Source organism: Phodopus roborovskii, unplaced genomic scaffold, assembly GCF_943737965.1.
Source record: "Phodopus roborovskii unplaced genomic scaffold, PHOROB, whole genome shotgun sequence".
Taxonomy (NCBI): Eukaryota; Metazoa; Chordata; class Mammalia; order Rodentia; family Cricetidae; genus Phodopus; species Phodopus roborovskii.
The window spans coordinates 1,292,501-1,316,995 of record NW_026126588.1 but is presented as its reverse complement, the minus strand read 5'-3'; the positions used below and the strand labels follow the sequence as shown (position 1 = coordinate 1,316,995).

General features: G+C 53.9%; 1 protein-coding gene across 5 annotated transcripts in view; it reads right to left on the bottom strand.

Moving 5' to 3' along the window:
* Positions 1-12,670: 12,670 nt before the first annotated feature.
* Foxp4 (forkhead box P4) overlaps positions 12,671-24,495 on the bottom strand; it is a 53,803-nt gene continuing 41,978 nt past the window's right edge. For 2 of the 5 annotated variants that reach the window (XM_051204307.1, XM_051204308.1), the window contains exons 6-17: positions 23,626-23,773; positions 23,310-23,523; positions 22,979-23,083; positions 22,245-22,332; positions 20,313-20,396; positions 20,022-20,223; positions 19,869-19,945; positions 19,081-19,182; positions 15,581-15,702; positions 13,874-13,940; positions 13,291-13,460; positions 12,671-13,012 (exon numbers count right to left, since the gene is read on the bottom strand). In XM_051204307.1, coding sequence (XP_051060264.1) covers positions 12,865-13,012; positions 13,291-13,460; positions 13,874-13,940; positions 15,581-15,702; positions 19,081-19,182; positions 19,869-19,945; positions 20,022-20,223; positions 20,313-20,396; positions 22,245-22,332; positions 22,979-23,083; positions 23,310-23,523; positions 23,626-23,773 — 1,527 coding nt within the window. In that variant the 3' untranslated portion in view covers positions 12,671-12,864. The remainder of the gene's footprint in view (positions 13,013-13,290; positions 13,461-13,873; positions 13,941-15,580; positions 15,703-19,080; positions 19,183-19,868; positions 19,946-20,021; positions 20,224-20,312; positions 20,397-22,244; positions 22,333-22,978; positions 23,084-23,309; positions 23,524-23,625; positions 23,774-24,495) is intronic. The other 3 variants (XM_051204311.1, XM_051204309.1, XM_051204312.1) reach the window with 3 other exon arrangements.

The following is a 24,495-nucleotide window of genomic DNA, read 5'->3' as shown; positions in this document are numbered from 1 at the left end:
GGTGGACCTGGGCTCTCCCCATCTAATGTGTACAGATCCCCTACTCTGTCCTGGGAAAAGTAGTGAACAGGAGTTACATTGGGGGAATTTGCATGTCTCCACATGTTTCCCCCTTATGCTTAATTAACAGGCAGGCAGGGTGCATTTTCAGGTTAGGGATAATCTCCTCTAGAATGTCAAAGGCACAGCTCTTTTTTAATGGGATGGATGAACAATCAGGCGCTTCTTTGAGTCCCTGCCTTTGATGTGCCTCTGCTTTCTCTCTGCGAGTCCGTGAGAGCCGCTCTCCCTGTCAGGGTTCTGAAACTCTGTGGTGGTGCCCTGGGGAATAAGGTTTTACTTGTTCTTTGGTCTGCTCAGCTTGGAAATTCAGGTTGAAAAACTCTTGAATTGTTTCTTTTTCCTTCCCCTTCCCCTCTCCAACTAACCCCCATGTGTCCCTTTTTCAACTTTGCCTGGGCTAGCCTTGGACTCCTGGGCTGAGGTATGGTTTCCTGGGCTAGCCTTGGACTCCTGGGCTGAGGCTTGCCCCCTGCCTTAGCTTCCTGGGCTAGCCTTGGACTCCTGGGCTGAGGTATGGTTTCCTGGGCTAGCCTTGGACTCCTGGGCTGAGGCTTGCCCCCTGCCTTAGCTTCCTGGACTGGTTCTGCAGGTGTCACAGTGTCTTTTCTGTTTTCCTTTACAGTGTGTGTGTGTGTGTGTGTGTGTGTGTGTGTGTGTGTATGTGTGTGAATGGTCTTTATTTTATTAATGCTAATACTTTAATAAATAATATTAATTAGTTTTATCTTTGGTTTAAGAATATTTACTTATTTTTAAGATTTATTTATTTTTATTCTATATAGATGAGTGTTTATATGTATGTGCACTACATGTGTGCAATGCTCATGGAAGCCAGGAGAGGGCGCTAGATTCTCCATAGAACCAGAATTACAGATGGTTGCTGATTATGTGGGAGCTGGGAACTGAATTTAGGCTCGCTGGAAGAGCACTATGTTTTCATAACTGCTGAGCCAGTGACTGGGAGGTAGAGGAGGCAGGAGGGTTAGGAACTCAAGGTCACCTGCCATGCAGAGAGTTTGAGGCCAGCCTAGGATATGTGAGACCCTAGATATTGGTAAGCAAAATAAAATAGTCACTGGCATGGAACCTGTGTGTCTCTAGGCTTGGTTTATGCAGGGTTAGACACTGACTCTAGGGCCTTGTGTGTCCTAGGCAAACAATCCCAACTGAGCTGCATTCCTGGCCCTGTTATTATTACTTTTTTTTAAACACAGTCTTGCTATGCTGCCTCGGCTGGCCTGGAATCCTCGGGGAGGCCTCCTTTCTCAGCCTTCTTGGAGCTGGGGCTGCAGGATTTTACCACCACACCTGGTCCTGCTTTTGTTTCCATTTCTGCTATCATATTTTTAATTTCTAAGACTTCAGTTTGTTCTATGAATTCTCATTTTTGTATCACCTGACTTTTATTCCATGGATATAGATAGCATCATATTTGAGAATAAATGATTCTTTTATGTCAGGTGTGGTAGCATACACCTTTAATCCCAGCACTCAGGAGGCAGAGACATGTGGGTCTCTGTGAGGATGAGGCCAGTCTGGCCTACATAGAATGCTCTAGGTCAAGGCTGCATATGAGACCATGAAACCCTGCCTTAAAAAGGGGAGGGGGTAAAGTTTACTCAGGTATGCTGGTACAGCCTTCAATGCTAGAATTTGGGAGGCAGAGGCAGGCAGATCTCTGTGAATTCAAGGCCAGCCGGGTCCACAGAATTCCAGGGCAGCCAGAAGACTGCAGAGAACCGTTTCAAAAAAGAAAAAAGTTTATTTCAGATTTACATATGTGTTTGTCTATGTGAGTATACGTGCATGTGTGTGCAGGTAGGAGTGAGCTGAGTGTTTGTGAATGCATGCACATGTGTGCACGTGGGAGTGAGTGTCTGAGTGTGCATGCGTGTGAGTTGTCTGTGAGTGTGCATGCACGTGTGTGCAGGTGGGAGTGAGTGTCTGAGTGTGCGTGCGTGTGAGTTGTCTGTGAGTGTGCATGCATGTGTGTGCACGTGGGAGTGTCTGAGTGTGCGTGCGTGTGAGTTGTCTGTGAGTGTGCATGCACGTGTGTGCACGTGGGAGTGAGTGTCTGAGTGTGCATGCGTGTGAGTTGTCTGTGAGTGTGCATGCACGTGTGTGCAGGTGGGAGTGAGTGTCTGAGTGTGCATGCGTGTGAGTTGTCTGTGAGTGTGCATGCACGTGTGTGCAGGTGGGAGTGAGTGTCTGAGTGTGCATGCGTGTGAGTTGTCTGTGAGTGTGCATGCATGTGTGTGCACGTGGGAGTGTCTGAGTGTGCATGCGCGTGAGTTGTCTGTGAGTGTGCATGCACGTGTGTGCAGGTGGGAGTGAGTGTCTGAGTGTGCATGCGTGAGTTGTCTGTGAGTGTGCATGCATGTGTGTGCAGGTGGGAGTGAGTGTCTGAGTGTGCGTGCGTGTGAGTTGTCTGTGAGTGTGCATGCACATGTGTGCAGGTGGGAGTGAGTGTCTGAGTGTGCATGCGTGAGTTGTCTGTGAGTGTGCATGCACGTGTGTGCAGGTGGGAGTGAGTGTCTGAGTGTGCATGCGTGTGAGTTGTCTGTGAGTGTGCATGCATGTGTGTGCACGTGGGAGTGAGTGTCTGAGTGTGCATGCGTGTGAGTTGTCTGTGAGTGTGCATGCACATGTTGCAGGTGGGAGTGAGTGTCTGAGTGTGCATGTGTGTGAGTTGTCTGTGAGTGTGCATGCACATGTTGCAGGTGGGAGTGAGTGTCTGAGTGTGCGTGTGTGAGTTGTCTGTGAGTGTGCATGCACGTGTGTGCAGGTGTGCAGATGGGAATGAGCTGAGGGAGTCCACTATGAAGGGTTAGGCTGCATCTCTGCTGTCCTCGCTGGCTGAGGACTTGCTGGCCTCAGCCTCCCTGTCTTCTGCTTTCTCAGCTTGTCATCTTGCTTGTGGCATTCATCTTCTGGAGTCTATTCCTTAAAATAAAATGATCCCTGTAGCACGTCCGGCTTCCGGGGGCGCATGAACTGCGTCCTCCATCTTTAATTAGAAGTTGCTCCCATTGCGTTTTCTGTAGTCACCTCAAATTCTACGGGCTCCGAGCCCTGCTTTCATCTTGTCCCACAAAATGAGCTGCTTCTCAGTATATCCTTCTTCCTGCCCTGGTTTCCGTCACTCTGCTATCTAAGCTTGAAAACCACAGGGTCCCTTTTGTATCTTTGTTTTCCTTGCTTCCGATTTGTGGGACAAGGCCACCTTTTCCTCCTTCCTCACAGCCCCCTCCCACTTCCGGCCCTGGGCTCACGGCAGCCACCCAGATCTGTCTCCTCACAGCCAGCAGGAACGAAGGCCCTGGGGAGTCATCTCCCAGCAGGGCCCTCCCAGCTGGTCTTCAGTCTGGTTTTAGTTTTCTTTGGTTTGGGTTTAGGCTTTTGTTATTCCGTATTTTCAGGCAGGGTCTTGCTATGTAGCCCAGGTTGGCCGCAAACTCCCAATCCCTTCCAGCTCAGCTTCCCTAGTAAGTCTGTTTAAAAGAAGAAGAAAGAGGCTGGAGAGCAGCCTCAGGGGTGAGAGCATGCTCTTCCAGCACCCACATTCGGTTCCCAGCACCCACATCAGGTACCCTGAAACTGCCTGTCACTCCAGTTCCAGGAGGTCTCCGGCCTCTGGCTTCCTCAACAGCCACATTCACATGTACCACATCATTGCAAAATAAAACAAATCTTTTTTTAAAGACGCTGGGGCTGAAGGCATGGCTCAGTGGTTAAGAACACTGGCTGCTCTTCAGAGACCTGGGGTTGATTCCCAGCACCTGCGTGAAAGGCCCTGGGTGTGATCAGGGTGAGCTGCGCAGTGGCTCACAATCATCAGTAGCTCCAGGTCGTGGGGATCCAGTAGCCTTTTCTGGCCTCCTTGGGCATTGCACACATGTGGGCATTGCACACATGTGATATACAGGCATACACGAACAGATTCTAGAAGGGGGGAGGCATGGCAATGAATGCCTTTAATTCCAGCACTTGGGGTTAGGGGCAGCGGTTGAAGGCTAGTCCTATTATATAGTGAGTTCTAGACCAGCCAGGACTACATAGTGAGATCCTGTCTTCAAACAAAACAAGCAAACAAAACAAAAAACCAAGAGGAGGAGGAGCCAAAAGTGTCAGCACTTGGCATCAGGACCAGCATTTCACCGCTATCCTTGAGGACAAGTTGGCCAGAGTCTGTTTCAAAACCAAACAACAAAATGAACAGGCTTGTTGGATACGAGCACTCGCTGTCCATTGTAATGATCAGAATCCAATCCCTGGAACACACAAAAATTTTGCGAGATGCGGTGACCAACATCTGTAAGCCAGTACTCCTGCTGCAGAGGGAGGTGAAGGAAGCCCAGGGCCAGACAGCTTGGAGTCCTGGAGGACAAAAGGCACAGAGGGAGAGGAAGGCAAGAGAGACCCCGCCTCAACACGTGGAAGCATCTCTGACTGTGCGCTGTGGTGCACATGTATCACACACACACAATGGTGCACACATATCACACACACAGTGGTGCACACATATCACACACACAGTGGTGCACACATATTACACACACGGTGGTGCACACGTATCACACACACATATTGCATACCTGTCCAGGCTGAGTTCTCTGTCCCCAACTCTCTTACCAGGCACCTCATTCTGAAGCAGACTCCCTTCTGGACGCTTCCCTCTGCCTAGCTATCTCCTGTCACTCAGCTCAGATGCCCACGGAGTTACAGACAGAGCCTCTCCCAGGTCCCTTCTCCGGCTTCTGCTTGTCACCTGGCTCCCTGGTGCTGTGGGGAGAGAGACTGTCTAACCAATTTTATATTTTAAGACCTCATCAGTGTCTTACACAGGACAGTCTCAATAAATTTTGAATGTGTTGAGTGACTGGCCCGCTACATTCCATTATTTATCTGCCCCTTCTCTGCTGCCTTTGCCGTCATATATTAATAACACTCTTTATAGGAGGCCTCTTAAATAATTAAGGTGCTTGGAAGTGTCAAGAAGGACTCTTCCCATGGAAAGCTGCCTAGAGGGCACTGGAATAAGTTCTTTTCTTTGGTGGGGACGGGGAAGGAGAATGTCACTTTTAAGTCTTTTAAGTTTTGTGTGCGTGCGTGTGCACATGTGTGCCAGCTGTTTTTCCTCAGAAGCTGTCCACGTAGTTCTTCAGATGAGGCTATCTTTCCAGCCTGGAGCTCTAGCTCCCCTGGGTATGGCTGAACAGGGAGCCTGACAGGGAGGATTCCTGTCTGCCTCTGTGTGGATTTAAGTACATATCATGCCTGCCATTTTTCCTTCCTTCCTTCCTTCCTTCCTTCCTTCCTTCTTTCTTTCTTTCTTTCTTTCTTTTTAACGTGGGTTCTGGGGGATCAAACTTGGGTCCCCAGGCCTGTGCAGCAAGCCCTATCCCCTGCCCCCTCTAGGTGTGAAGCAGGCTCGGTTAACCCTGCCCCTGGGAGTAAAGCAGGCTCAGTCAATACTCCTAAAACTGACTGTATGCTCTGGGACAGAAAAAGACACATGATCCAGCTTGAGGTCGTCCCTGAAACAGATGCAAGATCAGGCCTGGGTTGGTGGCAGACCTGTGGCCGCTAGGAACTGAGTGGCCGCTTGGAGGGCTTTCTGGAGACAGCAGGGACAGCCAGCTTCTCTCAGAGAGACCTGGGGCAGGAGGAGGGCAAGTGTGGGAGACGAAGGTGGTGCAGGGTGGCACATGGCCACTGTAGGAGAGGTGACGGGTCCCTGGAGGGGGACTTGGGGGCTGTGTAGGGGACAGGTCCTGGAGGGGGACTTGGAGGCTGTGTAGGGGACAGGTCCTGGAGGGGGACTTGGAGGCTGTGTAGGGGACAGGTCCCTGGAGGGGGACTTGGAACAGGTCCTGGAGGGGGACTTGGAGGCTGTGTAGGGGACAGGTCCCTGGAGGGGGACTTGGAGGCTGTGTAGGGGACAGGTCCCTGGAGGGGGACTTGGAAGCTCCTTCACACTGCTGATGCTAAGCATCCCCTCCCTGCCTGCCACAGGAGCTCCAAGTGTCAGAGAGCCATGCAGTTTCCAGAGTGCCCATTATGCTCAGGCCTTTGTTGGTGGAAGGGACTCCCTCCCCATTTCCTCCCCTCCAAATGCCCAGTGATGATTTCCAGGCCACCCCAGGGTTTCATTCCTCTTCCTGAGTGTTTTGTATTGAGCTGGATTTTGAGCAGAGCTTCCTTAGTCTGGGGGGGGGGGTAGGATCGGGTGTGGGGGTAGGAAGGGTGGAGAGAGTAGGGGGCGGTGGGTGGTGAAAGAGATGGTCTGAAAAGGAGGGAGGCCTGGCCCTTGCAAACTCAGAATCCCATTCTTGACAAAGGAATGAAATCTTCCTGGGGTGCCATTCAGGGCTTCTGCCTCTAGGGGCGGGGCCTTGGCCTGGGCTATCCCTCTCTCCTGGCTGTCTTGAGATTCACTGCCGTTCCTTCGTAGTCACAGCTCCTGCTCCATAGTAATATGTGGGTCAGATGTGAGCTGGGTGTTCTACTGTCTTCAAGTCCGGGTGACATGTAATCTTTGTCCTGACTTGAGTGGGTAGGGATTCTCCCTGTGATGTAGGCTTCACACTTTGGAATAACTTCCTTTTCCTCCTCCTGCAGTGGGAACAGAATGTGCGAGGCTTTAGCCCAGCCACTGGGCTACATCTCAACTTGGGTGAAGTCTTTCATCATTTTTTTTTTTTTTTTTTTTTTTTTTGGTGGGGAGGATGCATAAAACTGTGTGCATGGAGAGGTCTGAGAGCAGCCTGTGCCAGTAGGTTCTCTCTTTTGACCATGTGGGTCCTGGGGATTTCAGATCTTGGCAGCCCCTCCCTGCTGAGCCTTCTTGCCAGCCTCGGTTGGCTCTTTTGGAGACAAGACATTCACAGACGGCCCTAGCTGTCTTCCAGGTCCTCTGCCTCCCGAGTCAATAGATTGCAAGCATCTACCACCAAGTCTGTCCCTGCCCCTCCCTCCTCTTCCCCTTGACACAGGGTCTCACGTAGCCCAGGCTGGCCTCAGACTTGCTGTAGAGCCAAGGCTGGACTTAAACTCCTGGATTCTCCCGTTTTTGCCCCTAAGCTAAGAGATTACAGGTGTATGTGCCACCTCTACCAGTCCAGCTCAGCTCTTTATTTTTATTTTTTCAAAGTCTCCTCACAGTTACTCGTATGTTTATTTATTGCGTGTGTGCATGCATCACTTGTGGAGGTCAGAGGGCAACTTCCAGGAGTTGCTTCTCAATGTAGGTCCCAGTGATTGAACTCAGGTTCAGCTGAGAAACTTCACCTACTAAGTCACCCTCGAACTCAAGAGATCTGCGGGCTCTGCCTCCTGAGTGCTGGGACTAAAGGTGTGGGCCTCACTGCCTGGCTTCTTTCCTTATTTGCATTTATTATGTTTTGAGAAAGGATCATGCATGTTGAGACGGCTGACCTGCAACTTTCTATCCTCCTGCCTCAGTCTCCTTTTGTTCTGAAAACAAAACATTCCAGCTAGGGTAACGGTATGACCCTTGTTCAAATGTTCGAATGACATTAGCGCATACCAGGAACCCCTGGGTCCCCTCCCCAACACACACACACACACACACACACACACACACACACACACACACGCACGCACACACCCTTCCCCTGGAAGACAGCCAGATCCTGAGTTTTTGTCACTATTGCAGATTCCTTAAGTTTCTGTCACACCTATACACCTGATAGAATGTTGCCACAGATGCTATAAATGTAAGCACTGTCCCCCCTCCCCCACACCTTTATTCTTTTCATTGTATCTCTGCCATTGGTCCTGCTACAGGGTCCTTGCTTAGTGGTTTTCTTTGCTGTCCTGGAAACTGTAGCACACCTGAGATCCCCCCCCTCCCCTTGAACTAACAATTAGCACTGCTCAGCTTATTGCCCTGAACGGCATGGGCTTTGCCTATCTCCATCTATATCTAGGTCATAGAAGCAACTCCACCCCGACAGATGCCTTTGTGACCGTCCTGCCCACAGCCTTCCCCACAGCAGGCATTTTGGGCCAATCCAGGTCCCAGGGAAGAAGTGACCTTGGTTGGAGGATACACCCATCCTACCTTGGCACTGCCAGTTAGCTCAGCTACCTAGTGGGTGGCCAACCCCATGCCTGCCTGGACCCTCTGTTAGGATAATGGACCTTTCAGACCCGGCAGGCACAGGGACCGATTGTCTTTCTAAACTTTGTTTTTTACATCATTTATTTATTTTACAAAGCTGGGGGAGTATGCAGATCACAGAAGAGTTAGTTCTCTCCTTCCACCGCTGTGGGTTTCTGGAGATTGAACTCAGGTTGTCAGGCTTGGCCGGAAGTGCCCTTACCCCCATGAGCCGTCTCTCTAGCCCTGTTTTTCTAAACGTTTGATCCTGAGGCCAGGGAAGGGGACCAGGCCTGAGGGCTGGGACTGCTCTGCAGCCTGTGGAAGGGGCCTCTGGGTGTAAACCAATCAATGACGGGTGTACCCGCACAAGCTGGGCTGTCAGCTCCCACTTCAGACAAGGCTCTCTTTGTCTGCCCTGCCTGAGGCGCTGCAGAGGGCCCTGTGTGCTTAATTCCTCAGGGCGGTTCGGCCTTGCTTTGCTGCAAACCCTGGTTTACCTCATTCAGCCTGGAGAAGAAAGTCAGCTGGGGGCTCAGAAAACCACTGTCTACATCTCGCCTCTGAGCTCCCTGTACCTCAATTTCTCTGCTGAGTTTCCCCAGAGAAGCAGTGTGTGTGTGTGTGTGTGTGTGTGTGTGTGTGTGAAGCAGTGTGTGTGTGTGTGTGTGTGTGTGTGTGAAGCAGTGTGTGTGTGTGTGTGTGTGTGCTCGCGCGTGCATACGGGCGCAAATTTGGCCCCTACCTTCTCTTCACATTCTGTAGCCCAGGCTAGCCTTGAACTCATTGGTGGTCCTTCTGCTCAGCCTCCTAAATGATGCTAAAACCAGAGGCACAAGCAACCATGTCTTCTGAACCACCTGCTAGTTAATTAGACCGTGCCTCAGTTTCCCTGCCTGAGAAACGGGGATACAGTACCTAACTAGAGTTGTAGGGAAGAAACACAGGGCTTCTAGAAGCATGCAGGACACAGTAAAATCATTAAATGTTAATACTTTTTTTGAGGGTTAGTTTTGACACAGGTTCTCATGTAACCCAGACTGACCCAGGACTATATGAACCAGAACGTCCTTGAATACCTGATCCTCCTGCCTCTCAGCATTGGGACTACAAAGTATAGGCCACTTGTTAGAGGTTAGTATTTATGACTGTTAGAATTCATCCTTCCTTTTGATGAGTGAACAGCTGTAGGAGTCTCTGACTTCGGGTCCCCATTCTTCCTCCTTCTTTTCGATTTTCTGTAGGCTGCTTCATAACTCACATGTTGGAAGAATCTGGAAGGCCCCATCAATCAGCAAAGGGAACTCTTTCTCCCCAGGCTGGGCAAGGGGTAGGGTTCAAAGTCGTTGGCTCCACCCTCTTCGCGCCCCCAGCAGCGGGTCCGCTTTGTCTGAAGCGCCCTCTGCCGGCCGTGGGCAACAGGAGTTCTGGGAGAAGGCCTTGGGTGTGCAGCCAGACCTTCGCCTACCTCCCAGTCAGGCTCCCAAGAGCTTCTCCACCAGGGCAGGGACCCTATGATCAGGACGAGCCACTGGCCACAGCCAACCCAGTCAACAAGGGTGAATGCAGGCTGGGAAGAAGGCTCAGGGTTAGCACTGGCTGGAGGGCTGGAGTTTGGTTCCCAGCAGTCACATGGTAGTCCATAACCGTCTCTAACTCCATTTCCTGGGGGATCTGAGGTTCTTTTCTGGCTTCTGCAGGTACCCGGTACTTACATGATGCACTTAACAGGTAAAATATTATACCTAAAAAAGGAAGGAAAGAAGCTAGACAGCATGGAGGACTTCCTGATGGGAAAGTGACTGACAGGCAAGGCAAACTGTGTCCCATGTCTGTAATCTTAGCACTGATAGAACCAATAGGCTTCTCTGAGTCTCTACTAAGTTCCAGTACAGCCAGGGCTATATAAGAAAACCCTGACTCAAACACAAGGTGAGTGTCTGAGCTCAGTGATCCTAGAAACTTTCTATGTTGCATACCGTAGAAAAGTCTTCTTTAGCACCCAAGGTAGACCTTTAGCTTACTTCACAAACTGATAAGCATTGCCACCACTCTTTGGAAGAATGGGAATTAAAAAACAAACAACAAACAAACAAACAAACCCAAAAAACAAAATACTAGGATTCTAGTTGAAGCAGGAGAAACTGAAGTTAGACTGCTGGGAGAGCTGTCCTGAGTACAAAGCTGGGAGTGGGGAGGATGCATCTTGTCCCTTTTAGGGTCTGGAGTAAGCAGGCTGTCACTGGGAATGGCTTAGAGCAGAGCCTATTTTTGCAGGGCTAGGGTAAGGGAGGTATAAGCTTGGCAGCTCTGGATTCTCCTAGGGCCTTTGGGCCAGGAGAGGGGAAAGGAGACAAAGGTCACAGTAAAGTTTGACCGCAGAAGGTGCCGTCTAGAGTCACACTGCCTTTGTGATGGGCCAGGTGATGAGCAGTGCTGCCCGGCAGGGTAAGCAGCTTCCGTCCGTCCGTCCGTCTCCAAGTGATGCCTGTTCCTCTCTTGATGGTGTGTGTGTGTGTGTGTGTGTGTGTGTGTGTGTGTGTGTGTATGGACAGACACAGGAGTCCATCTCTGACTCTTGCCGAGTGTACAGAGAGTTTGGCGGTTACTCAGGCGAGGGAGCGAGGGTCAGCGAGCCAGAGTCAGAAGCAAATAAGGGGGTAGGCGGCGAGGTCACAGGCCAACCGCTCCCACAGCTGCAGTCTTTGGAGTCGGAGGTTGAGCTTGCGCATGGCTGTTTGCAGCTCTGCTTCTCTGTGCCCTCCGGCTCCACGCATGGCAGCTGACAGACACTAGTGTGGGAGATCTGCAGGTGAAGGCCCAGTGAGCAGTGCGGGTGTCACCCAGGGCAGAACTCACCTTGGCACTAACAGTTATGTCGCTTCTCTCATTCTCCAGGGTCCCCTGAACCCAGAGCCACCTGCCCTAGGCCACTGCAGACACACGCACCGCAGGGCCCACAGTAACCAGCCCTGTCGTGTCAGGACGCACACACGCCTACCCAGGCAGCATGACGGCTTAGGTGGGCACCATGTGTGGACAGCCCACTAGCCACATTGGCAGCAGAGGCCACGTCTGAGAATGCCCTGGCAGCAATGACATTGTGACAGGACCCGGTTCGTGCAGAGTGCCAGCTGTGAGGGACCCAGGATGACCTGTGCCCCACAGGCAGGTTCACAGGCCTGCCCCTCCTGTCCTCGGCAAATCTTCTGACTCCAGGGGCCCTCCCCTCCCTCGCCTTGGCGACACACACAGGGCCCGGTAAATAGAGGACTTTAATATTCTGTGCTGGTCAAACGGAACACAGGTGGGGATACTCGGGGAAGGCCGGGGCCCCTTGCCTCTCAGGAGGGTGGCTTGTGTGGGGTGGGAACAGGGTTGGTGGTGAACGTGGGGTTCTCCTGGGAAATATCCAGAGTCTTTCTCAGGGTAGGGGCCATCGCAGGGTGCTCCAGGGCATTCCTGACACCCAGTCTTCGGCCTTGGGTTGTGGGTCCCCATAGGGGGTCCACAGAGTCTCCAACTTTCCAGCTCTTCTGCTAGAATCCACACTCCCAGCATGATGGGGACTTGGTCCTATGCAGGGGTCTGAAGAGCCCCCAGAAAACAGCCCGGGGTTGGGGGCAGGATTCCGCCCTCCCCCTTCTCCTTAGGCAGGGTAAGAGCAGAGGGCAAGTGGGCAGGACCCCTGGACCCTGGGGGGGGGGTTTGGAGAGGGTCTTGCCACCAACAGACACTGTAAACTTTGGTTTTAAACAATAACTTAAGTGGAGGGGACGGCTTCCAGCCTGGGGCCAGGGTGCAAGGTGGGGGCGGGGCAGGGTGCTCGGGAGTCGACAAAGGAAAAAGCCAACAAAAAGATTTGGTTTTTGCTTCCGGCATAAGAAAGGTCTTTGGTCATCCGTTTAACTGGGGGACAGGTACTGAGGGGTGAGAGGACCCCAGTGTAGGGGTTTGCAGGCGGGGCTGACGATGGTTCCTGCCTGGCTTTCTCCCATAGTGTGATGCCCGGGCCAGAGGCCACCTCCGCACACAGCTCTGAAGGTGCTCAGCACGGGGTCCCTCGGTGCTTCCTCCGAGTTGGGGTGCCACAGGCACACCCAGCAAACAGGTGGAGGCCTGCTTAGTCTGGGTCCTGTCTCAGGTCGGGGGAGGAGGGCAGGGCACAGCTTGCCACACCCCAGCAGCTTGGGCCTGGGCTGCCCCACGGAGTGGGTTGCTGGGGCTGGAGAACATTAGCATCTTCACAGTCCGGAAAGGTCAAGGGAAGATGAACCAGGAAGGGACCTCTGGTCAGGGATATGAGGGTGGCTCAGCCCCGCCTGCGGGTCTCCCCTGTGCTAAGGGGCCCTGGAGGGGAGCGCTGGGGGGGGGGAGGGCCCTGCTGCTGCTGGTGGTGGTGGTGGTTGGGATACAGGGGAGGGGCTGAGAGGGTCTGGGCCCTCCATGTCCTCTACGGGTCCCGGGCCAAGGGTTTTGTGTCCTCTCAGGGGGCAGGGATGTGCCTGTCCCCAGGCGTCTGTCAGTCAGGTGGCTTGGGGAGCTGCTGGCCCAGGTCCCCCCGTCTTGAGTCCCCGAAGTGCCTTGAGGTTGGAGGGGCTGTAGAGTGGGGTGGGTGGGCTGGGGTCTGGACTGGGCGGCAGGGTCTTGGCCCGCCCTGCCTGCCCATCCAGCCCTTAGGACATGTCTTCTCCTGGCAGGTCCTCCTCCAGGTCCCTGTCTTCCGGAGGCCCCACAGTGCTGGGGTTGGGGGCGCCGAGCGGAGGCCCCGGCCGCCTGTCCTCCTCTGCCTCAGCAGGTTCCTCCTTCACTTGCACCTGGTGGCTGATGGGAAGGGTGACAGGAGTGGGTGCCAGGGCTCCCCTCCCTGCAGAAGCCCGGGACCCCGCCAGGATCCCACCATCTGAGGCCTGACCACGCCCAGGCTTTGTGTAAGGAGACCTGAGGGGGAGAAGTGGGAGGAGCCATGGGGAAGGAGGAGGACGGGGTGAGAGAGGGCGGCTGAGGCGGGAGCATCATGGGGATGAAGAAGGGACCACTGCACAGAGATGTTGCGGGCCGGATGCGCCACCTTCCGCCTCTGAGGGCTTGCGTGAGCTCACCTGTACTGAGGAGGGGAGAGGCGAGGGGGGCTGCTGCTCCCGTTGCTCGGCAGTGGCTCCCCAGGGGCACCCATGTCATCCTGGCTGAGGGGCAGAAGGCTGCTGGCTGAGCCAGGGTTCAGCATGCCAGGACTGCTGAGGAGGGGGAAGCTGCTCTCTGCCAGGGCAGCCTGCAGCACAGAGCGGGGTCTGTCAGTGGTGGAGACCCTTCCCCATTGGCAGGGAGATGGCACACTGCTCTACCTTGGAAACAACTGCCCCCCCCATATACACCAGCCAGAACTCCACCCCACCACCCAGCTTCCCTGGAAAACTTCCAGCCTAGCAATGGCCCCTCCCACCTGGGGACGGAGGGAGTCTGATGGGCGGAGGGAAGGGACTCCACTGGCTGTACCAGCCTGCATGTGCCATCCCCACCCTTCCCAAACCCGGGCTGGAAATCAGAGGTGCACACAGCTACCGAGTTGGAGTAGGGCAGAGGGAGGGCTGAGGCCGGGAAAGGGGAGTGGTGTGACCCTCCCTCCCACCTCCCCCATCCGCTGGGGGAGAAGTCAAGGCAGGGGGAGCGGGTGGGCTCAGTCACCTGGTAGCTGGCGTTAAGGGCACCGTAACTGAGGCCCGAGATCATGTTCTTCACCAGGGTGGGGCTCCTGGGGAGAGAGGTGACCTCAACTCACTGGTTGGCACATGACAGCCCCAACGGCACCTCATTCTCCCATTGCTACAGGACAGGCCACAGCTGGGTTCTTCCTGTTCTTCTCTGTTCTTAAAGAACATGGCCGGGCAGGGGGCAGAGACTGCCCACCTTAGAGCTGATGGGCTGACAGCTGGAAAGCAGGGTCAGTACTCCCAGAATATTCTCTCTCATCATTCTCTCTCTCTCTCTCCCCCCTCACTCCACGGTCTCAGCTGAGGGACATGTCTTTAATCTCAGCACTCAGGAGGCAGAGGCAGGTAGATCTCTGAGTTTTAGGGTAGCCTAGTCTACAGAGTAAATTCCAGGAAAGCCAGTGCTAAATAGAAAAACCCTGTCTCAAAAACAAACAAAAACGAAAAGAAAAAGAAACAGGGTCTCTCATAGCCCAGGTTGGTTGCTGAAGTGCCTGTGGCTGAGGCTGGTCTTGAACTCCTGACCCTCCAGCTTCGACCTCTTAAGTGCTAGGAATAGTGCTGTCCCACCATGCCTGTTTCTTAACATTTGGCAAACAAAGCCTGACCTAGAGCTTATACTGCTCCTTATACACGAAGTCCACTTTCTGGAACTCTTGAGCTTAGGACAGAGGGGCCATGTGCTCAGACCTGTCCCCAGGAACACCATTCACCAAGAGGGCCCTTCTGCTGCAGAAGCCAGAGGCGCTGGGGAAGCCAAGGCTGGGGCTGCTGCCTCCTACAGAGCTCTCAGGGCTCACACTACGGGGGGAGAGACAGGGATGCACCAGGGCCCAGGCCGGTAATGAGATGACACTACCAAGTGCAAAGGTGGCAAATGGGTGCATGTAGGGTATTTCTCAGTCTTATCCTGCACCTAATGCCCTGCAGCTGCACAGCAAGGCTATGCTTGGGTAGAAGAAGCATTGGGTACTAACGGAGCCTTAGCCTGGAGCTGGAGAGATGGCTCAGCGGTTACAAGCACTGGCTCATAACCAGAGGTCCTGAGTTTAATCCCCAGCAACCACACGGTGGCTCACAACCATCTATAATTGGATATGGTGCCCTCTTCTGGCCTGCAGGCATACATGCAGACAGCACTCATACATAATAAATAATAAATCTTTAAAAAAAAAAAAAAAGTTATCTAAGCCTACTTCAGGCCTCCCCTGAGCAGGGGCCTCGGGCTGATGTGAGAAGCCACAGTCTGACCTATGGTGTGGTGATGTGATACCAGGTCCTGGACCCAGCTCTGCCACCAACCAACCTGCTGTGTGGCTTCCTGCCAGCCTCTTCCCTCTCCATCCAATAGAGGCAGGGCCCAGGCTTCTCCTCCTATGACTGGGAGCAGTACAGGTAACAGCTATCGCCTCGGTCCACATCCTCTGGCCATTCCTGTGGGAGTCACCTCTCCGGCACTCTGCCCCCCCCCCCCACGTGACTGCTTCTCTGAGTCAGAAGCGAGAACAGGAGACCTCAACACTATCCCTGCCCTGTCAATCATGCCCATGCAAATTGCCCAGCACCGGTCTCCTCTACGTTTGACAGCCACGTTCCCTTTTTAGGGTAGCATTTGGAGCCGGGTGTCCTTGAGACACAGGGTCTGGCTTGAGTACAGCTCACCCAGCTGGGACCCACATACCCTGTCATCTTTGGTGGTCTCCGTTTCTGATATTCCCGCTCGTCCACGGTCCACACGGCCCCCTTGACGTTCTCCACTCGGACGAAACACTTATGCAGGCTGAGGTTGTGGCGCACAGCATTCTGGGGATGGAATAGATGGGGTTCACCCTCACTCCAGCGAACCACCACCACCTACCCAGCCCAGGGACAGCAAGAGGGATGGCTCTCACTGCCCTTCCTGCAGGGTCTACCCACTTCTGCCTCATCTTAGAAAATGTTGTCTTGAATCGGGCGTGGTGCCACGTGAGTTTATTCCCCAGTATGAAAGGCAGAGGCCAACCTGGTCTATATAGGAGTTCCAGGCCAGCCAGGACTTCGTAAAAAGGCCCAGGACTACACAAAGAGGCCCTGCCCCAACAGAAGGAAGAGAAAATACTACACTAATGAAATAAAACCGCTTCTTTGCCCACCCTGGCAGCAACCATTTCTGACTTCTGATTTTTTAAAAATGTGCATTGGTGTTTTGCCTGCAGGATGTCCATGTGAGTGTTTTGGATCCCCTGCAACTGGAGTTACAGACAGTTGTGAGCTGCCATGTGGGTACTGGGAATTGAACCTGGGTCCTCTGGAAGAGCAGCCAGTGCTCTTATCTTAACCGCTGAACCATTTCTGCAGCCTCCTGGCTTCTGATTTTAAGATTTAACATGGACCCCGGTGGCTTAGAGAAGCTGGGGCTCTATTCCTCAGGCTTATAAGCAACTCTGGGCTTGCAAACAACTTCCTCCACCAATTCATGGCCCTCACTGCCTTTATTGAACGCTATGGAGTCTGAGGCTTCGAGCTGTGGCTCTGAACAGACAGGCATACAGTGGAGCCCAACACATACACGTGAAAGAAACGGCTAACTTGAAAGGGCAACCTAAAGGCTCAAGCTGTGAGAAAACACGAGGGAGGGTGTCACCCTGTTAGCACCACCGATTCCTAGCACTAGCACTTTAGAAATTGGGTCACCTGGGTGGTAGGACACATGGGCAGGGGTTGCTGGGCCTAATTCCCTCTGGAAGCCTGGGCCAGGGCCCTGACCTACCCACCTCCTGTCCCCAGGCACCTTGGCCCTACCCCCATAACTCTCTACTCTTAAGTTTTTCTGTCTCTCCCCACCAGTCCCAGTCCTGTCCCCATTACCTGTCCCCCACCAGCCTCCTCCAATTCTCCCCATCCCTGTCTCCTCTTTACATTTCTAAATGGGGAAGGATGCGGGCAGGGCGGGCAGTGGGTGCCCCTGGAGATCCCCTCTCCCTCTCTCCCATCCAACTCTTGCCTCTTGCAACTGGCCCGATTTCATTACCAATTTTAATTTGCCTCTAATTAAATCCTGTGTATTTTTCCGACTCGCTTGCTAATCCACGAGGGAGGCGGGCGGCTGGAGTGGAATCTCACGGAGCGATAATTACAAAGGGCCTAATCACGCCGGGGCTCCTGCCTCGGAATAAATTTGCCCGCATTACGGGGCTCCGATCCTCCGCTTTGCAAATGAGAATGACCCCAATTTCCGAGGGTGGCCTCGCCGGGGCTTTTTCCCTCGTTTCGAAGCCTGATTCGTGATGAGAGACTAATTCGTTACGCTGAAACATTAACGGCAATTTAAGGGGTCTGGCGGAGGCTGCGTAAACAAAAGGGTGGGCTCACAACACAGGCCCTAGGAGGGACGGACATGAGAGAGGCTGGTGAGGACCATCAGCTTGGCAGATGGTAGCTCTGTCCCCAGGAAACGGCAGCTGGCCTGGCCCACACCCACTCCCGAGCCTGGGTGCCCTGGGTCGAAAGTATACAGCATCACCTATGGATGGGGACCAGAAGGGGTGGGGATGAAGACTAAGAAACCCAAATAAAGTAGAGGGAGATGGAACTGAAACAGAGGGAAGGAACCAAGGCTACATTTTCCCCAATAACATGACCGAGGCTGGCTGGCTGAAAAACACTCTAAAAGAAAATGTTGATCTCAAGCCAAGATAGCCTGACCAGCCGGGGGCAGTGTGGTGCCCCTGGGTGGTACAGGTGGTAACCACACGGGCATACTGTGTATCTGGACCAGTGTGTGGGAAAGATGAAACAGAGATGGCGGCCAAGCTGTTTTAACACGGCCACTGAGAAACCAACAAAGCCAGGGAACCAGCTCCCACAAAGAAACCAGGCGCTACACTGTATTAAACTTTAGGGTATAGGATTGTGTCATTTGTAAAGCCTGCCTTCCAACCTGGCCTGGAGTTTGGAGGCGGGAACAGGTGGTCACAGAATGCCATGTTGGCTCAAAAAGAGAGCAGGACTGTGGTTGCCAGGAAGTGACATCACCCACAGCCAATCAGAATGGCTGCCCCAGCCACACAGTCTCCCTAAGCTTTGGGAGCTTGGCATAGGAAAGGGAAGATGACATGACAGGTACTTCTGGTAGCCCTTTCTACATTACTAAGGTAAAAAGGCTGGGTAACTGCAGACCGCACCCAGTGCTTAGTGCGATGGCCCCGGGGCTTTGGTTACACGTGTTGAGAGAACAGTCACACAGCGGGAGGGTGTCGGTTTCGCTGCATTTTTCTCACTGGCCAGCAGGGGGACCCGAGAGCCAGGGATACAATTAGAGTTCTGAGATAGGGACGCCCTCTCCTGTGTCTAGACTTCCTTAAGGGGCCAATACTCCTCCTCCTCCTTTCCCTCCTCCTCCTCAATTTATACACCACCTTCCCACCTTGCTGCACAGTGCCAGGCCCCAAACAAGGGGTGGGCACACATCTTGACTATAGAATGGTTTAGTGTCTCAGCCCACATCTCTGTGTCCCATTTTTCCTAGGGTCTTGCATTCCTTCGGTCTCCTAGGAAAATGCTTCAGGCTGAAAGTGTTCAATGACTAATTGGATAGACAATTACCTCCCTGCTGCGTGTGTGAGTACCCATTTGTGTCCCTGGGAATGGTCCCTGGGCCTCAGTCCACCCATGTATCTGGGCCAGTATGCTTGTGACCCCCTCCCTGACATCATAGGAGCCTTTAGTTATGGAATCTAGATCCATGAAGTATATACCTGTGGATGCACCCCAGGACCTGCTACCCAGAATTCATCCTTCAGAGGCCCCTGTCTCACAGGGCTGGCACAGAGGAGAGAAGTAACTTCTTCCCATTAAAGACAGTATAAGGCTGGCCAAGGTCATTAAAAGCAAATAAATCCCTGAGTGGCTGTGGTGACTGACATTTGTGATCCCGGCACTCAGGGAGGCGGGGACAACGTGAGCATTTGAACCCAGGGTCTGAAGACCAGCCTGGGCAATACGGCAAGTCCCTGACTTACAAACGCGCAGTAATGAATACGCTGCAGAGTATGTGTTAGGGCTGCAGAGATGGCTGGGGGGCTAAGAAGTGTGTGTGTGTGGGGGGGTGCTGGGCTATTTCTGCAGAATGGCTGACGGGATGGTTAGGCAGCCTGGGTCTCAATGGGATGTGGAGGCTTAAGAAGTGGGGGGGGGGCTTACCTTCCAGGTGGCAGTGTTTCTTCGGAAATAGGCGAACATCCTGGTAAACCAGTTATAGATCTCATTCAGAGTCAGCTGCCTATCTGGAGTTTCCAGAATGGCCTGCAGGCAAGGAAAGGGCAAGGAGACCCTCAGCATACACCTGCAGGGCTCACAGCCCTGCATTTCCCCCTCCTATGTAGCCCGCCACTCACCCCTAAGGGCGAGACCCACTGCAGTGTGTGTGGACCACATGGGTGGATGCAGGAGTCTTTGGGAGGGGCTGGGTGTCCCGCAAGGCCAATGAGCTAATGGGCTGAGGATACTGGGAGCCCAGCTCCAGGGGTTGCCCATGTGCACATGGGACACCCACCCTCTTCTGGGGTTGGGGGTGAGGGGGAAACGGCTTCCTGTGCCCTATCTAGGGGAAGCAAGTAAGCGCCATTCTTGAGGTGGTTGGGAATTTGCACCCAGGGAATGTGAGAGAACGCACACCCGTGGGAAGTTCCACAGCACAGACACATGTGTCATGTGAGCACTAACCCTGAGGCTTATGGACAGGAGAGAAGGAACAGAGAGGGAGGAGGCTAAGGGTGTGTGTGCAGAAATCAGCACGACACTGTGGATCCAGACAGAAAAACGAATGGGGATAAACTCTGAGCTGCGGGCAAACTAAGCTACAGCCCGCAGGAGGAAGACCAGATGGGAGGGTCCCAGGGCCCTCCTGGAAGCAGAGGCCTATGGTCAGGGCTCAGAGGCCCCGGTGCAGCTAGCTTGCCTCCCTCACCCTCCCTGCCGCCCCCACTTACCTGGCGAATAAGGGAGGCATAGGTGAACGGGGGTCTGACGTCAGCATTCTTGTAGAACTCATGATTCTGGGCAAGTTCTGGGGGAGACAGGAAGAAAGTGAGGCAGCCAGATTGGGGACCCTCCCGGGGGAAACCTCCCAAAAGCAGCCTCACCTGAGGAGATGGGGGAGCAGAATTTGTCGCTGCTTCTCCTGCGGGCAGGGCCCCCACTATGCAAAGAGGCAGAGCCCAGACCAGGGGGTCGCAGGGGTGTGACAGGGGCAGCGGCTGAAGTCGGGGGATGCACGAGGCCATCTGGGAATGGGTCTGCAGAGACGGTCACCTTGGAGAACGAGGAGCCAGGGACTGGGTTCAGCTGTGAGCACGGGGACCGCGGGAGCTGTCCCCTGGAGGCCAGGGTGTGCTGGGGAAGGGCTCAAGGCATGCACAGAAGTGGGTACTCACTGGCTGACTGAAGGGCTTGGGCTCTGAAGGCCGCATGTGCAGATGGGCCATCATGGCCTGCAGCCGCTCGCTCTCCTTGGCGAGCTGTGAAAAAGCGCAGGCAAGGAAGGCACAGTGAGGGGACACAAATGGGTCCTCATGCCTACACGCCGCCGTCCTCGACCAGAGTGCTCCTCAGAGAGCCCCGACACTCACACACACACACACACACATTCACACACTCACACACTCTCACACACATACACTCACACTCATGTACACACACACATATACACTCACACAATTCACACACATATATATATGCTCACACATACAATCACACACATATATACACTCACACTCTCACACACACTCATGTACACACATACACTTACACACTCATATACACACACTTATACATATACACTCACACACACACACTCATGTACACACACTTATACATATATACACATATATACACTCACACACATTCACACACACATATACTCACACACTCACACACACCCATGTACATACACATATATACTCTCACACACATACACATATATATACTCACACATACAATCACACACATATATACACTCACACTCTCACACACACACTCATGTACACACACACATACACTCACACACTCATATACCTATACACACTTATACATATATACACTCACACACATTCACACACACATATACTCACACACTCACACACACCCATGTACATACACATATATACTCTCACACACATACACATATATATACTCACACATACAATCACACACATATATACACTCACACTCTCACACACACACTCATGTACACACACACATACACTCACACACTCATATACCTATACACACTTATACATATATACACTCACACACATTCACACACACATATACTCACACACTCACACACACCCATGTACATACACATGTATACTCTCACACACATACAATCACACATATATACACTCACATACACATTCACATATACTCAAACATACATACACACACTCACACACATACTCACATACATACAATCACACACATATACACCCATATACACTCTCTCACACACACATTCACATATATACACTCACATACATTCACACACTTCACACTCACATACATACAACCACAGGCATATGCATACTCATACTGTCTTACACACACACACTCTCTCTCACACACACACAGAGGTATTTACCCCCTCTGTGTCTCACTTGTGAAAACTTTCTGAAGGCCTCACTCAGCCATTCTTTGCCCTCTGGACCTCCACACCCACAGGGCCAGGATGGGATGCTCTCTCCCTTTCTCCATAGGCATCCTCGGCTCGGCCTTTACCATCCTGACACATGGGCAACTATGTGCCCTTCCTCCTCACAGGAGGCAGAATCTGTGGCTGAACCACACCCCAGAGCCGGCCTGGTTCAGTACTGAAGAGGTGTGTGGGAATGGATGAATGACTCACTTCCTTCATTCATAAAGTTGATACATCTTTTACAACTCCCCTCTCTCCCAGGGCACCCTAGGAGCCAGAGATGGTTAAACATGGCTGGCTGACTGACCCCATGCAGGTTCTGACCGCAGTTACTCCATTCACGGAGTGGCCACTTGAAAGTTATCCAGGCTCTCCGTGCCAGTGTCTCACGGGGACAGTGTTAGCGCAGGCCTGGCGGGCTGCTCTGAGGAAAGCATGGCCCACAGCGGGCCTGTACACTCGCCATTCACATTACCTTGTGTTTACACACCGTGTAACACTTCCCTGAACACACAGCCGCAAACTCAGTTTACCCTCACAACTCACTGGCCCTCACCGCACGCTGTGGTGATTAAGACCCTGAGAGCATAAGATGTTGGCTCTGGTGACAGGGCCCCCGCCCCCAGGACCCTCCCTGCCCTGTGTGCTCTTCCTGCACACCCTTGGATCACACCTGGATCTCCAGCTGTTGGACCACCTGCATCTGCACGCGGCATTGGGCCGTGCTCCGGTCATCCAAAGCGTGTTCTGTGTTGAGGTGTCTTAGAGAGGAGATCAGGGAAGAGAGTGAGCCCTGGGCTTTCTTACTTCACCTCTCCAACCCATCCTCCAACCCCAACTCTGTCAGCCAGCCCTTAGCCAGAAAAGCAGACAGAATAAGATACAAAGAGAACTGGGTGGGACAAAAGGGACAGCAATTGAGAGCCTCCTTTGATGTCTCAGCTAAGGCGGCTACAGAGAGATCTAATTGCAAATGAACTAATTAAGTAAACCTCTGACGAAGCGTGAAAACAATTTGTTTGACCCTGATGCTGCAAGGGTCCGGGAGACAGCGGAGTTAATCAGTCAGTGACAGAGCTTGGCACTGTGGTGGCGGCTGGCCGCCTGCTGCCAGCCGCCTGTCTGCCTCCCACCCTGCCTGTCCTCGGCTGGCCGTCTTAGGCCGTCACTCCGGGATGTGGAGAGATAGGCTTCCTCCACTGACATCCCTGTTCTGGGGTGGGCGGGTGTGGGGGGGGGAAGCTGCCAGAAGAACTATGGGGGTGGGAGGGACAAGCGGAGGCAGAGCTAGGCTCCCGGCTGCCGGGAAATCAGAACCACAGGTGACAAGAGGGACCCGTAGCAGGCTGCACAGGTAGCAGGCTGGACAGAGAGGGCCCCTGCAGGGAGAGGCTGGGTCACACCTACTTGATAAACTGGCCCAGGTCTTCACACAGGGTCTCACAGCCTGGCCATTTGCATTCTCCATGTCCATAAAGGGGGTGGGAGCTGGGGGTCTCCTCGTGGGAGGAGCTAGAAGGGGAGGAGAGAGACAGTGGTCAGAGCCCGCCCGGCCCCTCCTCAGCAGCCCTGAGCCCAGCTTTTGTCTGCTGGCTTCCCATTCTGTATTCCTGGGTCCCTGAGCTCCAGCCCCTCCCTCCCTCCCTCCCAGCCCCCCCCCCACGCTGCCACCCTTGGGGTTCCAGGTACAACCCAGAGCAGGGCCCTGGCACGTGCTACACCCTAGGGCCATCCATACCTGTCTCTCCGAGATGTGAGCACAGTGGGCTGTCCATTGGGTAAGGGGTGGTGGGAGAGGGGTGGGGAGACCTTGGGGGGGCTGGCGAACGAGGTAGCGGTGGCAGCTGTGCTGGCGAGGTCCAGCCCCTCCTGCCTGCCGCTGTCCTCGGCAGGCTGCCCTGGGGCACCCTCGCCTTTCCACAGCTGAGGCAGGTCTGTCGGGCACACGGCTGCTGCAGGAGAGAGAGGCTGGCTGGGAGCACAACACAGAGTCTGCGCCTCACCCAGGGCCTGGTGGAAGCTGTGGGCTGGGGGCAGGGTGGGGCATTGCTCACCTTGCGGGAGGGCCTGGAGGGGCCCCGAGGCTTGGCTGGGCTGCAGGCTGACCAGCCCCTGCCTCTGCAGGTTGAGCAAGTGCTGTTGCTGCAACTGTTGCATCTGCAGGAGCTGCTGCTGGAAGGCCAGCTGTTTGTTCCCCAGAGCCTGGGAGGGAGCCCGAGGGGGCGGGCAGAGAGGGGTGCCGTTGGCTTCGGCGGTGCCATCTGGCCCCCACACTGCCGCCACCCCCTCCCAGGGCCTGTCAGCCCCTGGAGCTGTCGTGGTGGCCTCTGCAGCTGCAGCTTCTCTGCTCCCGGCCCAGCTTCCATAGGGCTGCATGCCTTCTCTCAGTAAACACACGCATGCACGCACGCACGCACACGCGCAAACACACACAGCCAGACCCAGACACGCAGCACGACTCCCTCCCTCTTCCCTCCTCCTCCTCGCGGCGGCAGTGGAGGCAGGCAGCTTCTACTATGCACACCGCAGCTGTGCGCCTGGGTGGGGGGCTCTCATCACAGTGATGGATGAGCCTGTCAGATCTGGGGACCACTCCCACCTGGAGGAGACCCTTCCCACATGCCCAGGGGCCCCCTTCTTCTAGGGTGGGGGAGCCTCTGCAAGCCCATCCCATCCCATTTTGCTTTTTTAGATACAGCGCTAAAGGAGTGGCTGGGATCCTAGAACAGTGACATCAACATTGCCCAGACACAAGCTCCTGGCTCCCTACCCCTCCCCACTCAGTTCTTCACACAGGCACTGACAAGTCAGGCTGTCAGCAAGTTTTCTAAGCCCAGGAGACAAGCATGTCCTGGATGTTTGGGAGCCCGGGTATCTCTGCCTGCCTGCCCCGGGGAGGGGGCTGGTATGTATTAGCGGGGTGG